We start from the raw sequence: 18128 nt of genomic DNA on the forward strand, positions 1-18128 counted from the left end.
ACTATCTGAGCTAGCCGTCCCTAATTTAGTAGTTTAAGAATAGAGGGAAGGCAGCCAATCATGATCACCCACCGCCAACTTTTGGGCTACTATTTTACCGACGAGTACTGGGATTGACCGTCACATTATAACGTCCCTCACACACACACACACACACACGACTAAAAACGCGATGAGCATGCTTGTTGTGACAGGGATTCGACCCGTTTCCTTCAGATTACAAGTCAAGTACCCTAACCACCTGGTTGTGGCGGTACGTTAGACCGGGAATCTAGATCTATTTGTTTATCTACACAACGCTTGTATTCTAACGATACGTTACATGTACATTTTTAATTTACAGACCATATACTAGTAAAGTTTTTAATGTATGATTCTATCCAAATATTCACATTTCGCGTAAAACAAGCACCACCTGCAGGCTGCTAAATATACTTACAGTTTCTGAGATAATATAATGTGTTGATGATATATGTGTAATTAATTTGTTAAAATGACTCAACACTGACAAGTTATAACAAAAGTTATATTTTCATACTAGTGAAATACTGATCCTGTTTGACAATAAAATAGTAAATATATTAGGACCAACATGGTTATTAAATTACCAGTAGTTCACATAGTAACAAAAGTTTTTATATTAAGGCTGTGTTCCACATGCTAGCCCATATATATAATCAAAACAGTGGGCTGAGATGGAGTATTGTTTTAAATGGGCTTAATTGGGTCTGTATCAAAAAATGTCTCTGTTTTTGAAGCTTTTGTGGTTCTAATATTAATATTCGTGATGTCCTCTGATAATACAATGGTGCATCTTCAGATGTACATCTCTAAAATCAGTGGTCGATTCCTCTCGGTAGACATAACATATAGCCCACAGGATCTCTGTAGACATGTTCCAGAACAAAGTATCTCGCTCAGTGTGAAGAAACCAACACTTCTAAATCAGATGAATAAAGTATAAAACTCAACTTTATCTTATTTTCACGAACAGTTCTAGTTCATTCTGTTATTGTTTTTATATTGAAACTGAGTTTAGTTCTTTTTTTTTTTTTTAATGGTATGTTCAACAGTTTGAACCACAATACAATTTATCATTAAACCATTGTATATAGGTCCATAAATTGTGACACCTGTATGATCTACAAGCTTATTAACTGTCTACAAATGGATAAAAACTACAGTTACTATTCTTGGTACCTTGTGTTCTGAATGTCTCATGGTATGTTTGGTAATATCACTTACTGAGGCTAATGTTTATAACTTGGTACATGTATCCTACGCTAATGTGTATAACTTGGTACATGTATCCTACGCTAATGTGTATAACTTGGTACATGTATCCTACGTTAATGTGTATAACTTAATCCATGTATCCTGTACTAATGTACATAACTTGGTACATGTATCCTACGCTAATGTGTTTAACTTGGTCCATGTATCCTACACTAATGTGTTTAACTTGGTCCATGTATCCTACACTAATGTGTTTAACTTGGTCCATGTATCCTACACTAATGTGAATAACTTGGTCCATGTATCCTACACTAATGTGTTTAACTTGGTCCATGTATCCTACACTAATGTGAATAACTTGGTCCATGTGTTCTACACTAATGTGAATAACTTGGTCCATGTGTTCTACACTAATGTGAATAACTTGGTCCATGTGTTCTACACTAATGTGAATAACTTGGTCCATGTATCCTACACTAATGTGCATAACTTGGTCCATGTGTTCTACACTAATGTGTATAACTTGGTCCATGTATCCTACACTAATGTGTTTAACTTGGTCCATGTATCCTACACTAATGTGAATAACTTGGTCCATGTATCCTACACTAATGTGTTTAACTTGGTCCATGTATCCTACACTAATGTGAATAACTTGGTCCATGTGTTCTACACTAATGTGTATAACTTGGTCCATGTATCCTACACTATATACAATTTATCATTAAACCATTGTATATAGGTCCATAAATTGTGACACCTGTATGATCTATGTGAATAATTAACTGTCTACAAATGGATAAAACTACAGTTACTATTCTTGGTACCTTGTGTTCTGAATGTCTCATGGTATGTTTGGTAATATCACTTACTGAGGCTAATGTTTATAACTTGGTACATGTATCCTACGCTAATGTGTATAACTTGGTACATGTATCCTACGCTAATGTGTATAACTTGGTACATGTATCCTACGTTAATGTGTATAACTTAATCCATGTATCCTGTACTAATGTACATAACTTGGTACATGTATCCTACGCTAATGTGTTTAACTTGGTCCATGTATCCTACACTAATGTGTTTAACTTGGTCCATGTATCCTACACTAATGTGTTTAACTTGGTCCATGTATCCTACACTAATGTGAATAACTTGGTCCATGTATCCTACACTAATGTGTTTAACTTGGTCCATGTATCCTACACTAATGTGAATAACTTGGTCCATGTGTTCTACACTAATGTGAATAACTTGGTCCATGTGTTCTACACTAATGTGAATAACTTGGTCCATGTGTTCTACACTAATGTGAATAACTTGGTCCATGTATCCTACACTAATGTGTATAACTTGGTCCATGTGTTCTACACTAATGTGAATAACTTGGTCCATGTGTTCTACACTAATGTGTATAACTTGGTCCATGTATCCTACACTAATGTGTATAACTTGGTCCATGTGTTCTACACTAATGTGAATAACTTGGTCCATGTATCCTACACTAATGTGTATAACTTGGTCCATGTGTTCTACACTAATGTAAATAACTTGGTCCATGTATCCTACACTAATGTGTATAACTTGGTCCATGTGTTCTACACTAATGTGAATAACTTGGTCCATGTGTTCTACACTAATGTGAATAACTTGGTCCATGTATCCTACACTAATGTGCATAACTTGGTCCATGTGTTCTACACTAATGTGTATAACTTGGTCCATGTATCCTACACTAATGTGTATAACTTGGTCCATGTATCCTACACTAATGTGTATAACTTGGTCCATGTATCCTACACTAATGTGTATAACTTGGTCCATGTATCCTACACTAATGTGTATAACTTTGTCCATGTGTTCTACACTTTACTTCAATTTGAAGCATTTGAGAATAAAAGTTTTCAATTCTTTTTCATTTTTTTCTGTTAATGTTCCACGTGCCACGTGGAATATATTTAAAACATATATCAGTTATTTGAGGTTGTACATAAAACCTGATTCATTCTACCAGCTTAACTAATGTTATTTTGGATCATTTCTGAAGGGCAAGGGTTTGTCATTGTTGCTTGACCTTGTATATTCATTATTTTATATTCAACTCGTTATGTCTTCAAAAACGTTATTTGTTTGAGGCCGTATACTAATCTTAATTCTTTTAAGACCTCAGACGGATTATACAGTAACGTATCATATGTATGTTACTGTATGTTGGAATAAAATATCCCAACACCAGCTCATACGTTTATAACATAACTCAGAATTGTTTGTTTTATTTTTAAGTAGTATAAAATAAACATGATCTGCCACAGGATTTTACCTCTTAAAGTGGAGTCACCTAGGATTTAATAATGTCTCCACATATAAATAATAAAAAAAATTAAAATTCCATTGTTCATAAATATATATAACATGGTGCTAGTGACAGTACGGTAAGTGTTTTTGTACCACTTATATATTGGTTTCGTTTGTTTTAGTATAACTTCTGTTTGTGTACCTATGTGCTTTACTATGTAATTTTGGTAAATTTCAAAATTTCTTATATACTCTTCAAAAAAAGAAACGCAAAAGGCAAAATATGAGACAAATTGTTAACAAGTTTATTCCGGGTAGTTCTGTATGACATGTGTGAAACTTTGCACATTCACTGCTGAACATCCAAAGTCTGCAAAGGCAAAGTCCACGCTCACTAGGTGAAGTTTAACGTCACTCAACGTCAATAACGAGTATGCCCCCCGTAAGCATCAATAACTGCTTGCAATCTCCTGCCCATGGAAGCGATGAAATGACGAATCACATCCTGTGGAATGGCGGTCCACTCAGCTTGCAAAGCTGCTGCAAGCTGAGGTAGAGTCTGCGGTTGAGGTTGCCGCCGTCGCAGACGTCGGTCCAACTCGTCCCAAAGATGTTTGATGGGGTTTAAATCTGGTGATCTGGAGGGCCAGGGAAGAACGTTGATGTTGTGGTGTCTCAAGAAGACAGTGGTGAGTCGGGCTGTGTAAGGACGGGGGTTGTCATGTTGAAAAACGTCGTTGACGTTCACCATGATGAGTTGCACATGGTTCGTTAGGCTTAAAGTCAATTATAATCGTGGTCTGCCCGAGTTATCCATTTACCTTCATAATCATATCCATAAACTGTCTTATTGTTATTCAGTCGAATTTCTCTGTGGTAATTATACAAAATTACCGTCGTTGGCTGTAATTAACATTACTAAAGTCTTGCAGAATAAATGTTTTGTTTGTTTTAACGGGAAAATTAGCAGGATAAATTGTGAAGTACGACTGGATTTAACTATTAACTGGTAAGCAGTAAAATAAAGATTGAACACGATGTTAAAAAGGAAATTATAATAATCTTTATTTATTCAGTAGATAAAACACAAAGTGTGTACTTCTGTTAGGACACTTGACGGTCGTCTGGCACGAGATTCATGAAATAATTGATTAGTTTTTTCCTCAAAATGTTTTCTCGTCAAACAACTCACATAAGATCAAACAAACCGAAACCAGTATAACCCAATAACGCACGTTGATCAAAGTACAGATTGAACTGGACCTCCCATGAACTTAAAGTTCAAGAATAAATAATTTTTGTAATGCTAAGTTTATTTATTAACTCACGTGAGAACCTCTTCTGTTCAAATCTAACATTTCTAAGTTAACGAGAAACGTTGGACTTACCTATAGTAACTAATGCTACCAACTAACAGGTCCTTTCCATTCAACATGAAAGAGGCAGTAATATCTATATATCATTTGCCATACCAGTAAGGATCACTGATGCCATGGATCTTCTTGAATGATGTCAAAGTTTACAACAATATTTTCCATGAGAAGGGCAGAAAATACCTCTAGCGACCAACAAAAGAACCAGAAAAAGTTAACGTTTTTCTGTGTTGTACGTTACGCAAGAACTGCATAGATTTAGAACGGACGAAAATTTTTATATTGAATGAGAAAGTACAAAATTCATGGTTTACTCACATACCATATTTTAATGAAATAAAAGATAAATATGGGAATATCACCAAAAATAGAAATGAAGCGACAAATGAAATTCTTAATTATCACTTTCCATGGGTGAATTATGATCAAGTGGTCTCTGGAATAGGTTTGTGTGATGAATTACAGAATAATAATGATATTGATGTGAATATAAATGAAGATAATATTACAGAGTATGAAATTAATAGAGTCATGGGGGAGATGGAGGATAATAAAGCTTCTGGATACGATAATTTAAAATTGCCTATACTAAAAGAAATATATTTCGCTAATAAAAATTGGTTTATCAAAATATTAAATTTTTGTTATAATAATGGTATTTTTCAGTTAGTTTGGAAAAAGGCTATGGTGATCCTTATCCATAAAAAAGGAAAAGATAAAATGATTCCGAGTAGTTATAGACCAATATGTCTTTTGTTATAGACCAGTATGTCTTTTGGGGTAAAATATTCAATAAAATATTGAAATATAGATTGACTTATTTTATAGAGAAATATAAATTAATTGATGATGTACAATATGTAAGAGATCTACTATACATGCATTACAGAAAGTTAAAGATTATGTTTATGAAAGTATAAACAATATGTGCATTACATTATTAATTTCCTTGGATTTTAAAAATGCTTTTAACTCGGTGGATAACATGATTTTAATAAAACATTTAAATAATCTAAGAATACCCTTGAAGTTGAAAAAGTGCTTATTGATTTCATTCAAAATAGAGAAGTTTTATAGAAAGTATAACTAAGAAATATAATAAAGAGATTCCACAAGGATCTAGTTTGTGGAATCTATATATTGATGGGATGTTAAAATTCAAGAGTACAAACAATGCAAATATACAAGCATTTGCTGATGACACTATTATATTAATGAGAGCAAAAGCTTCATACCAATTTACGTCTTTGTCTGAGGATATATTAAACAAGGTTAACAACTGAATTTTAGAAAATAAATTAGAACTTAATATAGATAAATCAAATTTTATTTTAATTTATAAAGGTAAAAATATCATGCATATACCTACAATTACTATTAGTAATAAAAGAATTAAATTTACTAAAGAGTTGAAATACCTAAGTATTATAATTGACATGAAATTAAACTGGTTATCGCATCTAAATTTTGTTAAAAGTAAAATAGTTAATGTCATTCAAAAATTAAAGAGGATTTCAAGAGCCACTCGGGGTTTGAAACCAAAAGTTATGAAAGATATTTACATATTAAGTATAGAAAAAATGATAAAATATGGATATGAAATTGGGTTTGAAAATTCAGAAAGAATTAAAAGTAAAATCTTACAAATTCAAAGAATAGCAATATTACCAATCGCAAAAACTTATAAAACTGTAGCTAGTTTAACACTTAACACATTAACAGGTATTCCACCGTTAGATATAAAACTAGAAGTTGTTGTTAAACTATATATTTTTTTTTTCTTAATCAAAATATTAAAATAGAAGAGGAAGTAACTAAAGTAGAAAATATTGAAGTTCTAACGGAGCTAAATTTCGCTCCTTGGATCAACCGTAGTTTTAACTGGTATTATGATGAAGATTTAAAACAATTTAGTAATAAATTTTATACAGACGGCTCAAAAATTAATAATAAAGTTGGATGTGCTTATGTATATATTTATAATGATGAAATTAAAAAGGAAAGTTTGTTTAGATTAAATGATAATACTACAGTATTTATGGCTGAATTGTTTCAATATTTAAGACTATTGATTTCATGGTTAATAATATTTACGAAGCAGCGATATATTCTGATTCAGGGTCATCATTAATGGCACTTAAATCAAGTAAAAATAATAATTATTTAGTTAATAGAATTAAAGAACATATTATTTATAACAAACTTAGTAGTACCTTTATTTGGGTCAAAGCCAACAGTGTTGGAGGAATTGTAATGTTACGTTTTATTAGTTTGATTTGCTCTACTGGCCGATTTGAGTGATTAGTGAGTAGTATTGCTTTGTAGCGACTTTCGAATACCCTGTGAGGGGTGGGTCGATAACGTTTTTGGTTACCATATTTTATCTTTCCCTTCTGTTTCAGGCGTGTCCTCAAGTCAACAGTTAAACTTAACTTTGCATTGGCGGAATGATAAAGAAACGCATTAGCTTTCTCTTATCCTTTTAAATGTTTATATGCAACATGGGTGGCATAATGATTAAACAATGAATTAATGCTTACAAATCAATAATCCTTTAACAATGATTTAAAATGTAATAAGATTCATAATTAAATAATAAACTGATAACAAAACGAAGAGTCTGTAATGATTAGAATAATATACCAAAAATAGGACACGTGAAACATAATGCAAAAAAAGAAACCATTTTACATATGAATATACATTCTACTAAAATAATTCCCTTAATGAAGGGGACAAGTGCACACACATTGAAATTTTCTTTGACAAAGTGCATCTACCCATAAGCTCCTCTGGTGTAAAGGAGGTGGTTGTTACCATCTGATTCCTCTGTGGTCAATGCATCAACTGGAAGCTTGGTTACTGCTGGACCTACCACTAAAGTCTGCGGCTTGGCAGCATAGTCCATTTCTTTACAATGTAAGAAATAATGAACAAATTGGTCATCATAAAAAGAGGCAATTCACCATGAAGCTATTAAATTATTTAAGATACTTCGACAAACAAACCGACATAGCTGTATCATTGGTAAGTTAAAGAAAGATATAACAAAAACTACCAATGATTTGATCTTAAGTCGCAAAAATACAGATTTAAAATGCACTTTCAATTCAATTCCAATAAGTCAAAGTTCCATCCAGATGTGTAGGTTGAAAATGTCATAATTGCTACGTTACAATCATAATCTGCTCTAAAATCCTTTATGGATACAGTCATAGCCAAACCTTGGCACATATTAGCTCCATGATCCATGTGAATCTCTTCATCACATCCATTATGGTCTGTGCTGATGTATTAACCAATGTATAATTTTCATTCCACTTCTTGAAGTAGCTTTTGGCAATGTGTATATATCAGCAATCTTTCTCTTAGTCTGTGGGAGTGGACCAATTTATCCTCTCTAGAGAAGACACAACAATTCTCTATTAATGTTAACACTTTACAGCAAAGTGCATTTATTGTAGATCTGGTTCCTTCAAACACTCTTTCTGGAACTCCAAATATGTTAATTGTGACATTCATCCACTAGCATAATCTCCTACTGCATGGTTTGGTGTTACTATGATGGAAATTGTTTTAGTTCTCAAACAATATCTGGTATTAGGTCATTCCTTAAAAGGAAGGGTCTCACTGTATATTGAGATAATATGCCTACATTTCCATATTGTATACTTGTGCAATGCACTATGACAAAGTCATATTATTTCAACATTGTTACCCAATATGTTGGAATTTATTCCAAATCTTTAAAGTTCATTAATGGTTTCAGTGAAGCATGGTATACCAAGATCACAATTTTCCAACATATAAATAGTGATGACTCTGTTTTATGAACACACTAGCTGCAAACAATTCTTTTATCACTGTATATTATATGCATTTAGACGTTATGAGTGAACAGTTAGTGTGCATTATTGCATGTTCTACCTTGTGTTGCAACTATAATAACAACACTAATACTATTATCACCACCATCAACTTGCTGTCTTGTTCTGAATATGTCACCACTGTAGCGTTTACTAAAGTAGGCTTAAGTTATTGTAATGCCTGATTACATCTCTTCATCCATCCAATGTACATCTCAGCTCTGTGAGAGAAAACAGTGATGCTACTACCTTTGATAAGTTTACCACAAACCATCATTAATACAGAGCAGAGCCAAGGAAGCTGCAGATATCTTATTTGGTCACAAGTTGAGACTTGTCTTTTGCCACTGCTATCTTGGCAGGGTCTTTAGAAACGGTGTCTCTACCCAAAATGTGACCAACAACCAACACTCCTGCTTTATTTATTCGCTGGAAAACCATTCTCAAGTTCTCAGCCACACATCTGAGCGTGAAACCGAAGGGTACCATTAACATATAACAGGTGTATATTCCACTGCCACCTCTTCATTGTAAGCTCCAATAACATTTTGTGTATGCAGAGATTCTGTTATTCCCTACAAGCCGAGTGGTATTTAAATAATTCGCACGTGAAATATCAATTTACCAGTTGCGCAGAAGAAATTGATGGATAATTTCTGTAGTAAGCCAATACCAAGAATACTAATGACTACCTTCATTCTGTGAAAAACATTTCCTAGACACAACCTGAGATCCCACTTACACTTAATCCATTGTCATTCACTAGAACAAAGTCAGTATCCACTGATCAGAGTGATGATCTCATTTGGAAGGCCTAATATAAACAGAATCTATCAGTGTTTTAGTTTATCTTGCGTCAAACAGGAACTCAACCTTTCGTTTTTGTACCTTCACAGGTAAATAACAAGTTCCAGTCTGCCTAAGAGAAGTGCAAGTTATCAGCTGTGTTCCCTCAAATTGGAGGTCAGGTCCGACTTGAGTTTCATTAGTTTTCTGGAGCTATGTTGCGATAGTATTTACCATGTGTAGTTAATTAACATAAACCTGTTGAACTATCAGTTGAAATCGATAACTTCGCCTGTTTTTCTCCTCAGAAAAATTTGCAAAATTCATTTGCACAGGCTGTGGCATGTAAACTATGAGCAGATAGCTCTACCTGTTTACTGGAAATCAATGTGATTGTATTACAGCACCAGGATGCGCGGGTGACAGCTCAACCATAAGCTTGTTTGTTTGTTTTGAATTTCATGCAAAGTTACTCGAGGACTATCTGCGCTAGCCGTCCCTAATTTAGCATTGTGTAACTAGAGGGAAGACAGCTAGTCATCACCATCCACCGCCAACTCTTGGGCTACTCTTTTACCAACGACTAGTGGGGTTGACCGTCACATTATAATGCCCCCACTGCTGAAAGGGCAAGCATGTATGGTGTGACAGGGATTCGAACTCGTGATCTTCGGATTACGAGTCGAGTGCCTTAACCATCTGGCCATGCCGGGCCCAACCATAAACAAGCTAAAGTTTAGCATGATGTAAGTACCTTAGTAGGGTGATCTATCCGAAGTATAGCCACATAAACTGTCACTGCAGGCCTCTTCCTCTACAAAAATAATTTCAAAATTATCATTTCATACTTGATCATAACGACTACCTTGGATAGAATGAGTACGCCCATCAGACTAAGGTGGTACCTTATGGTCTAGCCTGAAGTTTCTTGGAAATATATCCATCGATATATCTTCACAATCTACTGAAACTATACAAAGTCACAGCAATGTTCCTTTTATGTTAGACAGAATGAAAGACAATAACAATGGATTGCTTGAGATGATAGTGTCTTGTATGGTGTGTCAATCTAACTTTAACTGTCCTTCAGAACGCAGCACATGAAGACAAATAATCAATTATTGCGTACCACCTATTATGATTTTATCATACGAATATTATGTAGAACACGTTAACAGCTTGCTGCTTATGAGACTGAAAGCATTAGTACAAATCAAATGATGACGAAACTCGACAAGGAGCCACCTAATGATGAGCTCAACTCTGTACAACGTGCTTATTGTTGATTTGCCCTATTTGGAGAAGTATGTAAAATAGAGTAAACACATAACAATCATGTAGCACATAATAGTCTTCGTGTAGTTGTGTGCGAATTTCAAAACAAACATATATTTCTTCAATACTGCAAGGTTATGTTTACATATATTATACACACTAGAAAAGTGTTATCAGAATGCATCTTTTCAGGGTTGAATTTCAAAACTTTCCTGAATTATGACACATGTATTTTACTATAATTGGTCTAATTCTTCTGTTTTCCTTAATTGCCAGTTCAATTTTATCTGTTAATATTCCACTTTGGTTTTTAGGGTGGCATACTGGGATTAACAGTCATTTTAAAACCATTAGAAATAACATTTCTATATGCTTCTTATTTCTCTTAATTTACTGCTAACTTAAAATCATATTTCTCTAAACTTCTTTTATGACTTTCATTAAGTTTCGGGCAATTGGCTTTTCTAAAATTATATTTATCTTCTATTTTACTATTATTTATCGTATCTATAATTTTCTCAATATGAATATTTACAAGTAAGTGATTACTATTTAAGTCAGGTCCAATTTCAAAACTACTCGTATGAAAGTAAAATTTAGTGATGGTTATATTGAAATATATGCCTGATATTACTTTTTAATATACGAGGGCTGTTCAAAAAATACGCGGATTGTTTGAATTGTGCGGCTCCAGTTGGCTCCAGGGGAATCCGCTTGGTGTCGCTAGGTTCGCACAGATCAGCTGATTACGACGCCATTTCCCGATTGCAGATATCTTCATTTGTGTATTAGCTACGCGGTTTTAAGTGAAATGCGATTTTTTCGTTTGGTGGATTTCAGAATGAGTGACCTGAAGGAGCAACGACTTGCTGTGAAATTTTGTGTTAAACTTGGAAAGTCTGCGACTGAAACTTTTGCTATGCTTAACACGGCTTACAGTGATGTTGCTATGAAGCGTACGGCATGTTTCAAGTGGCATGAACGTTTTAAGGATGGTCGACAGTCCATTGAAGATGATGAGCGTCCTGGACGTCCTTCCACGTCAACTGACGACCCACACGTCGACAAAATCAACACCCTGGTGCGGGCAAATCGACGTCTGACTGTCAGGGAGCTTGCTGAAGAGTGTGGGATATCAGTTGGATCTTGTTACGAGATTTTGACCGAAAAATTGAAGATGCACCATGTTGCTGCGAAATTCAGTCTTCAGAACTCGTGAGTTTTTGGCCAAACACTCGATCACTGTTCTTCCCCACCCCCCTACTCTCCTGATCTTGCTCCTTGCGATTTTTTCTTGTTCCCCAAACTCAAAAGACCCTTGAAAGGAAAAAGATTTGAGACGATTCCCGAGATTAAGGCAAATGCGACGAAGGAGCTGGAGGACATTACAAAAGAAGCGTACCAGGACTGTTTCAACAAGTGGAAACACCGTTGGGATAAGTGTGTGCGTTGGGGAGAAGAGTACTTTAAAGGGGTCCCAGACCTGTAACTTCTAAATAAAGTACATTTTGTTTTATGACGTCAGTCCGCGTATTTTTTTAACAAACCTCGTATACGTTTTTGGATCCAGCTTTAAGTAAACGTAATTATTAGTTAATGCAGACATTTTTAACAATATCTCTCCTACTTGTCTTCATATCTCTCAACTTAACTGATGTCTCTATTATAATTCAGGAAATAGCATATAATAATTAAATTTTCAAATCTTTCAATATTCCTTTAATCATATTCTTAGATAAATTTGCACTTTTAAGATCAATATCAGACATGGTATTACTAATTCATTTATTTTGTATTTCTAATTCACTGGTGCCTAGATTAATGTACGTTGTGTTTGCAATCCATTGATTAGAAGTTATAGAGACAGATGTAAGGCCTAAGTGACAGTTGTATAAAATGACTGCAACCAATCAAGTGGAAACATAGTAAAAGTAAAAATATGTGTAAGAAAAGTTCGGTTATAGAAGTGTTAGAAAACGTAGTTAACTGTTGTAGGAATGAATGGCCTAATGGTTGATATGTTAAACTGAGATTAATAGTTTGAAAGAGATAAAGAGAATAAACTGTCTTGTCAAAGAGTGTTCTAAACTGATTGAACCCGCCTGTGTGGACCTTGAGAAAAGGCAGGCAATTATTGAAAATACGAAAAGTAAGTGATTACTAAAAGTTCGGGATACAACCGCAGTGACTCACGCGACAAAGTAAACGAATTATACATGAATACCATTGTGATAAAAATAGAGAAAAATGTTTCAGCTTGTCGACTGAATTCTGAAGCAAGTAAATTAGCCTAGGTGAACTTTTGACAAGAAATATAGGACTATATAGTGTTTAAGATACAACTATGATCTCTCTACTATATTGGCCTGGCATGGCCAGGTGAGTTAAGGCGTTAGACTTGTAATCTGATGGTCGCGGGTGCGAATCCTTCACCACGCCAAACATGCTCACCCTTTCAGCCGAGGGGGCGTTATAACGTTACGGTCAATCCCACTATTCGATTTTGGTAAAAAGGTAGCCCAAGAGTTGGCAGTGGGTGGTGATGACTAGCTGCCTTCCCTCTAGTCTTACACTGCTAAATTAGGGACGGGTAGCGCAGATAGCCCTCGTGTAGCTTTGCGAGAAATTCAAAAACTAAACTCTCTAGTATAAACATTTTTTGTACATACATTTAACTTATTTGGAATATATATACATTATTTTTAAAACAAATGGAGTGCGTGCTGTTCGGTTATTGTCGAATTTATGTGAACAACTCATATTAGAAGAATCATTAGCTCAATACTTCCATATATTTACATTATATATATATATACCAATAATAAAATGTAGTTTCCGACAACCTATACATAAAAAAGCTTCTACCTGTTCCGAATGATATCCTTGTTTGTAATATTCAGGTTATATTAGTGGTTAGTCTTAAGTGAAAGTTTTATGTTTAAATCTCAGTTTAGTGGGGGATTTTTCACAACTTTCATTATTAACTTATCATGCTTAGAGGAAATCATAAATGTTAGTAAAAACAGAATAACAATGCAGCTTAAATCAGGATTTTAATCATTCGTTAACATTCGATTATAAAAAAGCGGATGTCAGAAGTATTTTAGTGTTCGATAATCAAGTGAAGGCCTCGTATTCAAATCCCAGGTGCATCAGGGTTTTATGTTGTTCTTTTGAATATTATAGATTAAATCAGGGACCATATCACATTGCATATAAATACCAGTATCTGTCTGTCAAATACAACTTAAATATCTTTTCTACTCAATAGATAACGCTACAATTTATTATTGTTGATATTTATTCACATAAGATACTTTTTAAAATTTTGTCAAAACATTTTTAGGCATTTTTTATTAACAGTTATACTTGTCTACGTTCTTTTATTTTATCACCCTCAAATTCTTTGGCTTTTCCGTCGCAATTAATAAAACACAGGGCCAGGAATAATTATTAAATAGGCAGTCGTTACCCGCTGGTACAGCGGTAAGTCTATGGATTTACAACGCTAAAATCAGGGGTCCGATTCCCCTCGGTGGGCTCAACAGATAGCTCGATGAGGCGTTGCTATAAGAAAACATACACACGTCAGCATTTTTGCATGGTTCAGTCTTTAAAGCTTTATCAAGAAGAGATTCGAACATAATATAAAACATTCTAATCAATACCATATTCACAAGATGACCAAATACACACAAAACGTTTATTTTTGTGAAATACTATAAAAGAGATAAACATTCTTTATATTCATATTTTTACTATAATATAATTAGTTGTTTATTTTTACAAAACATGTCCATAAAACATTTATTCAGTTATACTTTTCAAAAGAAGAGTTACTTAGTATTGACAGCAATATGACAAACATTTCACTAGTATTCTGTAAATGTCTGTAATATTATAGACTAATTCTATAGACATTTTGTCTATAGCATCAACTTTTCGGACACTTTAACATTAAATTAAAAATTTATATTAACCCTGTTTTGTGGGTTAAAGTGAATTGGTTGTTACAGGACCGTAATTATTCTTTCACGTAAATTTCATACTGGTAGTGGATATGGTTATAATTTGAGAATGTAAAATTGTTTTCAAGTAGCAATTACATATAATGATGAGTATATGTTCATCTGTTTTAATCGCATCTCTATACAGTAATGTGTGTTTTCTGTCGGGCAGTCAGTAATCACTAAAATGACGACACGTATGGAACGTTTAACGTTGAAATTTCTTCTGTCGTAATATCAGTAAAACATACGCCATCCGTGAATCACGAGAATAATTATTCATTTTGTAGGATACAACACAGCGTGACATATGAACTTCAAAAGTAAGAAGTAGAAATATTTCTTTTGGTTTTATTTAATCTTGAAACAGAACACTTTCGGGAATCTGCAAAAGTACATATTGTCAGTCTTATGCCTAGAATTACTATCGTTAATGTCATAATTTATGAAGAGTATAATGACTTCAAATAAATTTTTAATATAGTCTTCCTACTTGGCCCCCCTCGATTTGAAACAGAAGTCTGAGGCACGAGGATCACTCCATCCCAGTGAAAAAGTATTTGAAATTTATTAAAGAACATCAAGCATCATATTTTAAACATATATGTATACGCATATATATATATATATTGAACATTTACTATTAATAAAAGTAAGTCGTGAAGATAGATTATATTGGTAGTAAATTAACTCAACATATACAAAAGATGTAACATGACAGTGCTTGTGATTGGTGTTTTACATCACGTGCTGAATTATTATTTTAGCAGAACATGGCGACTCACATGGGGCGTATGATATAATCTTCAAAATACACAAAAAATGACGATTTTTACTATTTTTGGTGCTGGATTTGTCGTTTTCCTGTCTACTACAATTTTTATATACATACTTACGTTGACAGTAATTAGGTATGATTCTTAAATTCTTCGTCTTGATCTTAATAAGAAAAATGCACTGATAATTTACTCAGTTTAAAATTTAACTTATAGAGTAGACGGAACTGTATAACATAACTTGTAAGTGTGATTCAAACTCGTAAGCGGCAAGTCACCTGATGATTTGACAATTATATATATATATATACGTAAAACTTGTTGTATTGAAACGATTTAAGAGTGGGCAACATAATTTGTATTAGTTTTATAATTTATATATTGTACTGTGTGAGCTTTAAAATTGTAAAATTAATGGGTGTATATATATATATATATAAAGGAAATTACTTGGATTTTCTTCAGACTACTTAGTTCTGTTATTACTGATTAATTTTTGGAGCAATTTTTATGTGATGTATGTTGCTCTTGTACTTTTAAAATTTCATTACAAAACTTCTAAAATTAAAGGTCTGATTGAAAAAATATACAAAACCTTTTCTTTTGAAGTTAAGTAAGTAGTTATTATATAATGTACCACAGCATAAACACTACTGTTACAGTTACATCTCTAGAAAGTAATCTTTCTTTTTTAAAAACCAGTTATTCTTTTTTCAAACATAAGTGGAAAGTTTTTTTCCTAACAGTTGTTTTCAATTGTTTCTGTTATGCAAACCTAATCTACTTATAGCTGTTACTGCCATCTTATGTTTTCTTTGTTTGACCATGATGAACTTGGGAATCAAATCATGTTCATAGGCATAAAAGATTTTTTTTTTTATTAAACTAAAACTTGGTTAACTTGAGTAGTAAATTGTGATATTTGTGATGCTGGTCTTAAGGTCTGGAAGTACTTGAACATTACATTAGCAAAAACTTTGGTTGGTAAACATCCTTCATTAAAAGGTTTCTCATATTGGAAAAAAACTAAATTATTTCTTCATATAAAAATTTAAAATATTAGATATAGTTTTCAAACTTCCACTAGATCCTGTTGTAAAACAATATTCATACCACAGTTATTTTTCCAAATAATTTGATAAAATTAGTACATTTTCATATTTTGTATCATGACTTTTCTTTGTTGAGGTTTAACTAGTCTTATTTAATTATAATATTTTTATTCTCTGTCTACTAAAATACATTCTTGTGCAAAATTGTCATAGGAATATCTTTTGACCCAACACTGCAAAAAGAAATCAGTAAAGTGCATCTTTAAGCCATTCTGAAACAGTGAACTTTTATTGCTGGTGGTGAAATGGGTGATTTCAAATGATCTAGCAATCTTCACACTGTTAGTATTTCACGGTCTCAAATATTAACTGTGTACTTGGAGTAGATAGTATTTTTAAGTAAGCTATTAAGCTGAGAAAGCAAGAGCTCTTTACATTTTAACTATTCAGAAGTGTATAAGAAGTCTTATACCAGTTGTAAATGTTGTGGATTTGAACAGTTTTTAATATTGTCATATTTGGGCAGTTCTCCAGATTGTAAATTGAATGCCTCGGATACATATGTGTAATGTAAGTTGATGGTAGTCAGAATATTAAATGATATAAATGTTTTCATGATTCAAAATGATGCACTAATTATTTGTTTGAATATGTGTGTGGAACAGTAGAGTCTTAAAGACGTGAAAAGTTTCATTGTGATTGTAATTTGAAGTATGTGTTTAACAGGAAATGTTATTCTTATAAATATTTTTTCATAGGTTGAATATATGTGTTATAGCTATAAGAAAATACTTGGAGATAAAGTACATTGGGTACATGTGGAAAATATAAAAATTTGGTTTGTTTCAACTGTATGCATTCTTACATAATAAGACCAATGACTAAAAATATAAAAGTATATTTATGAAATATACTAGTTAATAAGTGAAATATACCCAAAATGTATTTAAGGATACTGGAAAATCTATCTCATTTCTTCAATATGTATTTTATCCATGTTTGTCCTTCCAGAAAGACAAGTAACTCACAATATACTGCACAAAGCCACAAATTACAAATCTTAAGAATTTATTTCTTAATGTTGTAGTTTTTCCTTTATAGTTTCAAAAACATTAAAATGGGTTCAATAAGATTTAATTGTAGAATCCTTTGTTTTCATGTCATATTTACCTTTCAGTGATACCCAAAATTAGTTTTAAACCTACTTCTATGAGTAACATAATTTACTTATGTTTACACACGTATGTAACACACACTTTATTGGAATCCAGTGTTCAAAATGTATTTGGAGGGAATTTTAGGGTTTTTCCAGCATTCGATTTTCATATTTTTTGTTGAGATAGGTAAAATCTATTGTTCGAGATGTAACATATTTTATGCTGTTTTATTTTTGGTTGCTTTTTCAAGTTTATCGCAGCTAAATGTCTGCAGAAATAAAGCAATGAATTCTGGAGGAGCCACA

At 33.0% G+C, this 18128-nt stretch overlaps 1 protein-coding gene across 1 annotated transcript in view; it reads left to right on the forward strand.

Moving 5' to 3' along the window:
• Positions 1-15578: 15578 nt before the first annotated feature.
• LOC143256285 (protein hobbit-like) overlaps positions 15579-18128 on the forward strand; it is a 108534-nt gene continuing 105984 nt past the window's right edge. The window contains 1 exon segment of the mRNA XM_076513328.1: positions 15579-15749. Coding sequence (XP_076369443.1) covers positions 15661-15749 — 89 coding nt within the window. The 5' untranslated portion in view covers positions 15579-15660.

Source organism: Tachypleus tridentatus, chromosome 7 (genome assembly GCF_004210375.1).
Source record: "Tachypleus tridentatus isolate NWPU-2018 chromosome 7, ASM421037v1, whole genome shotgun sequence".
Lineage (NCBI taxonomy): Eukaryota > Metazoa > Arthropoda > Merostomata > Xiphosura > Limulidae > Tachypleus > Tachypleus tridentatus.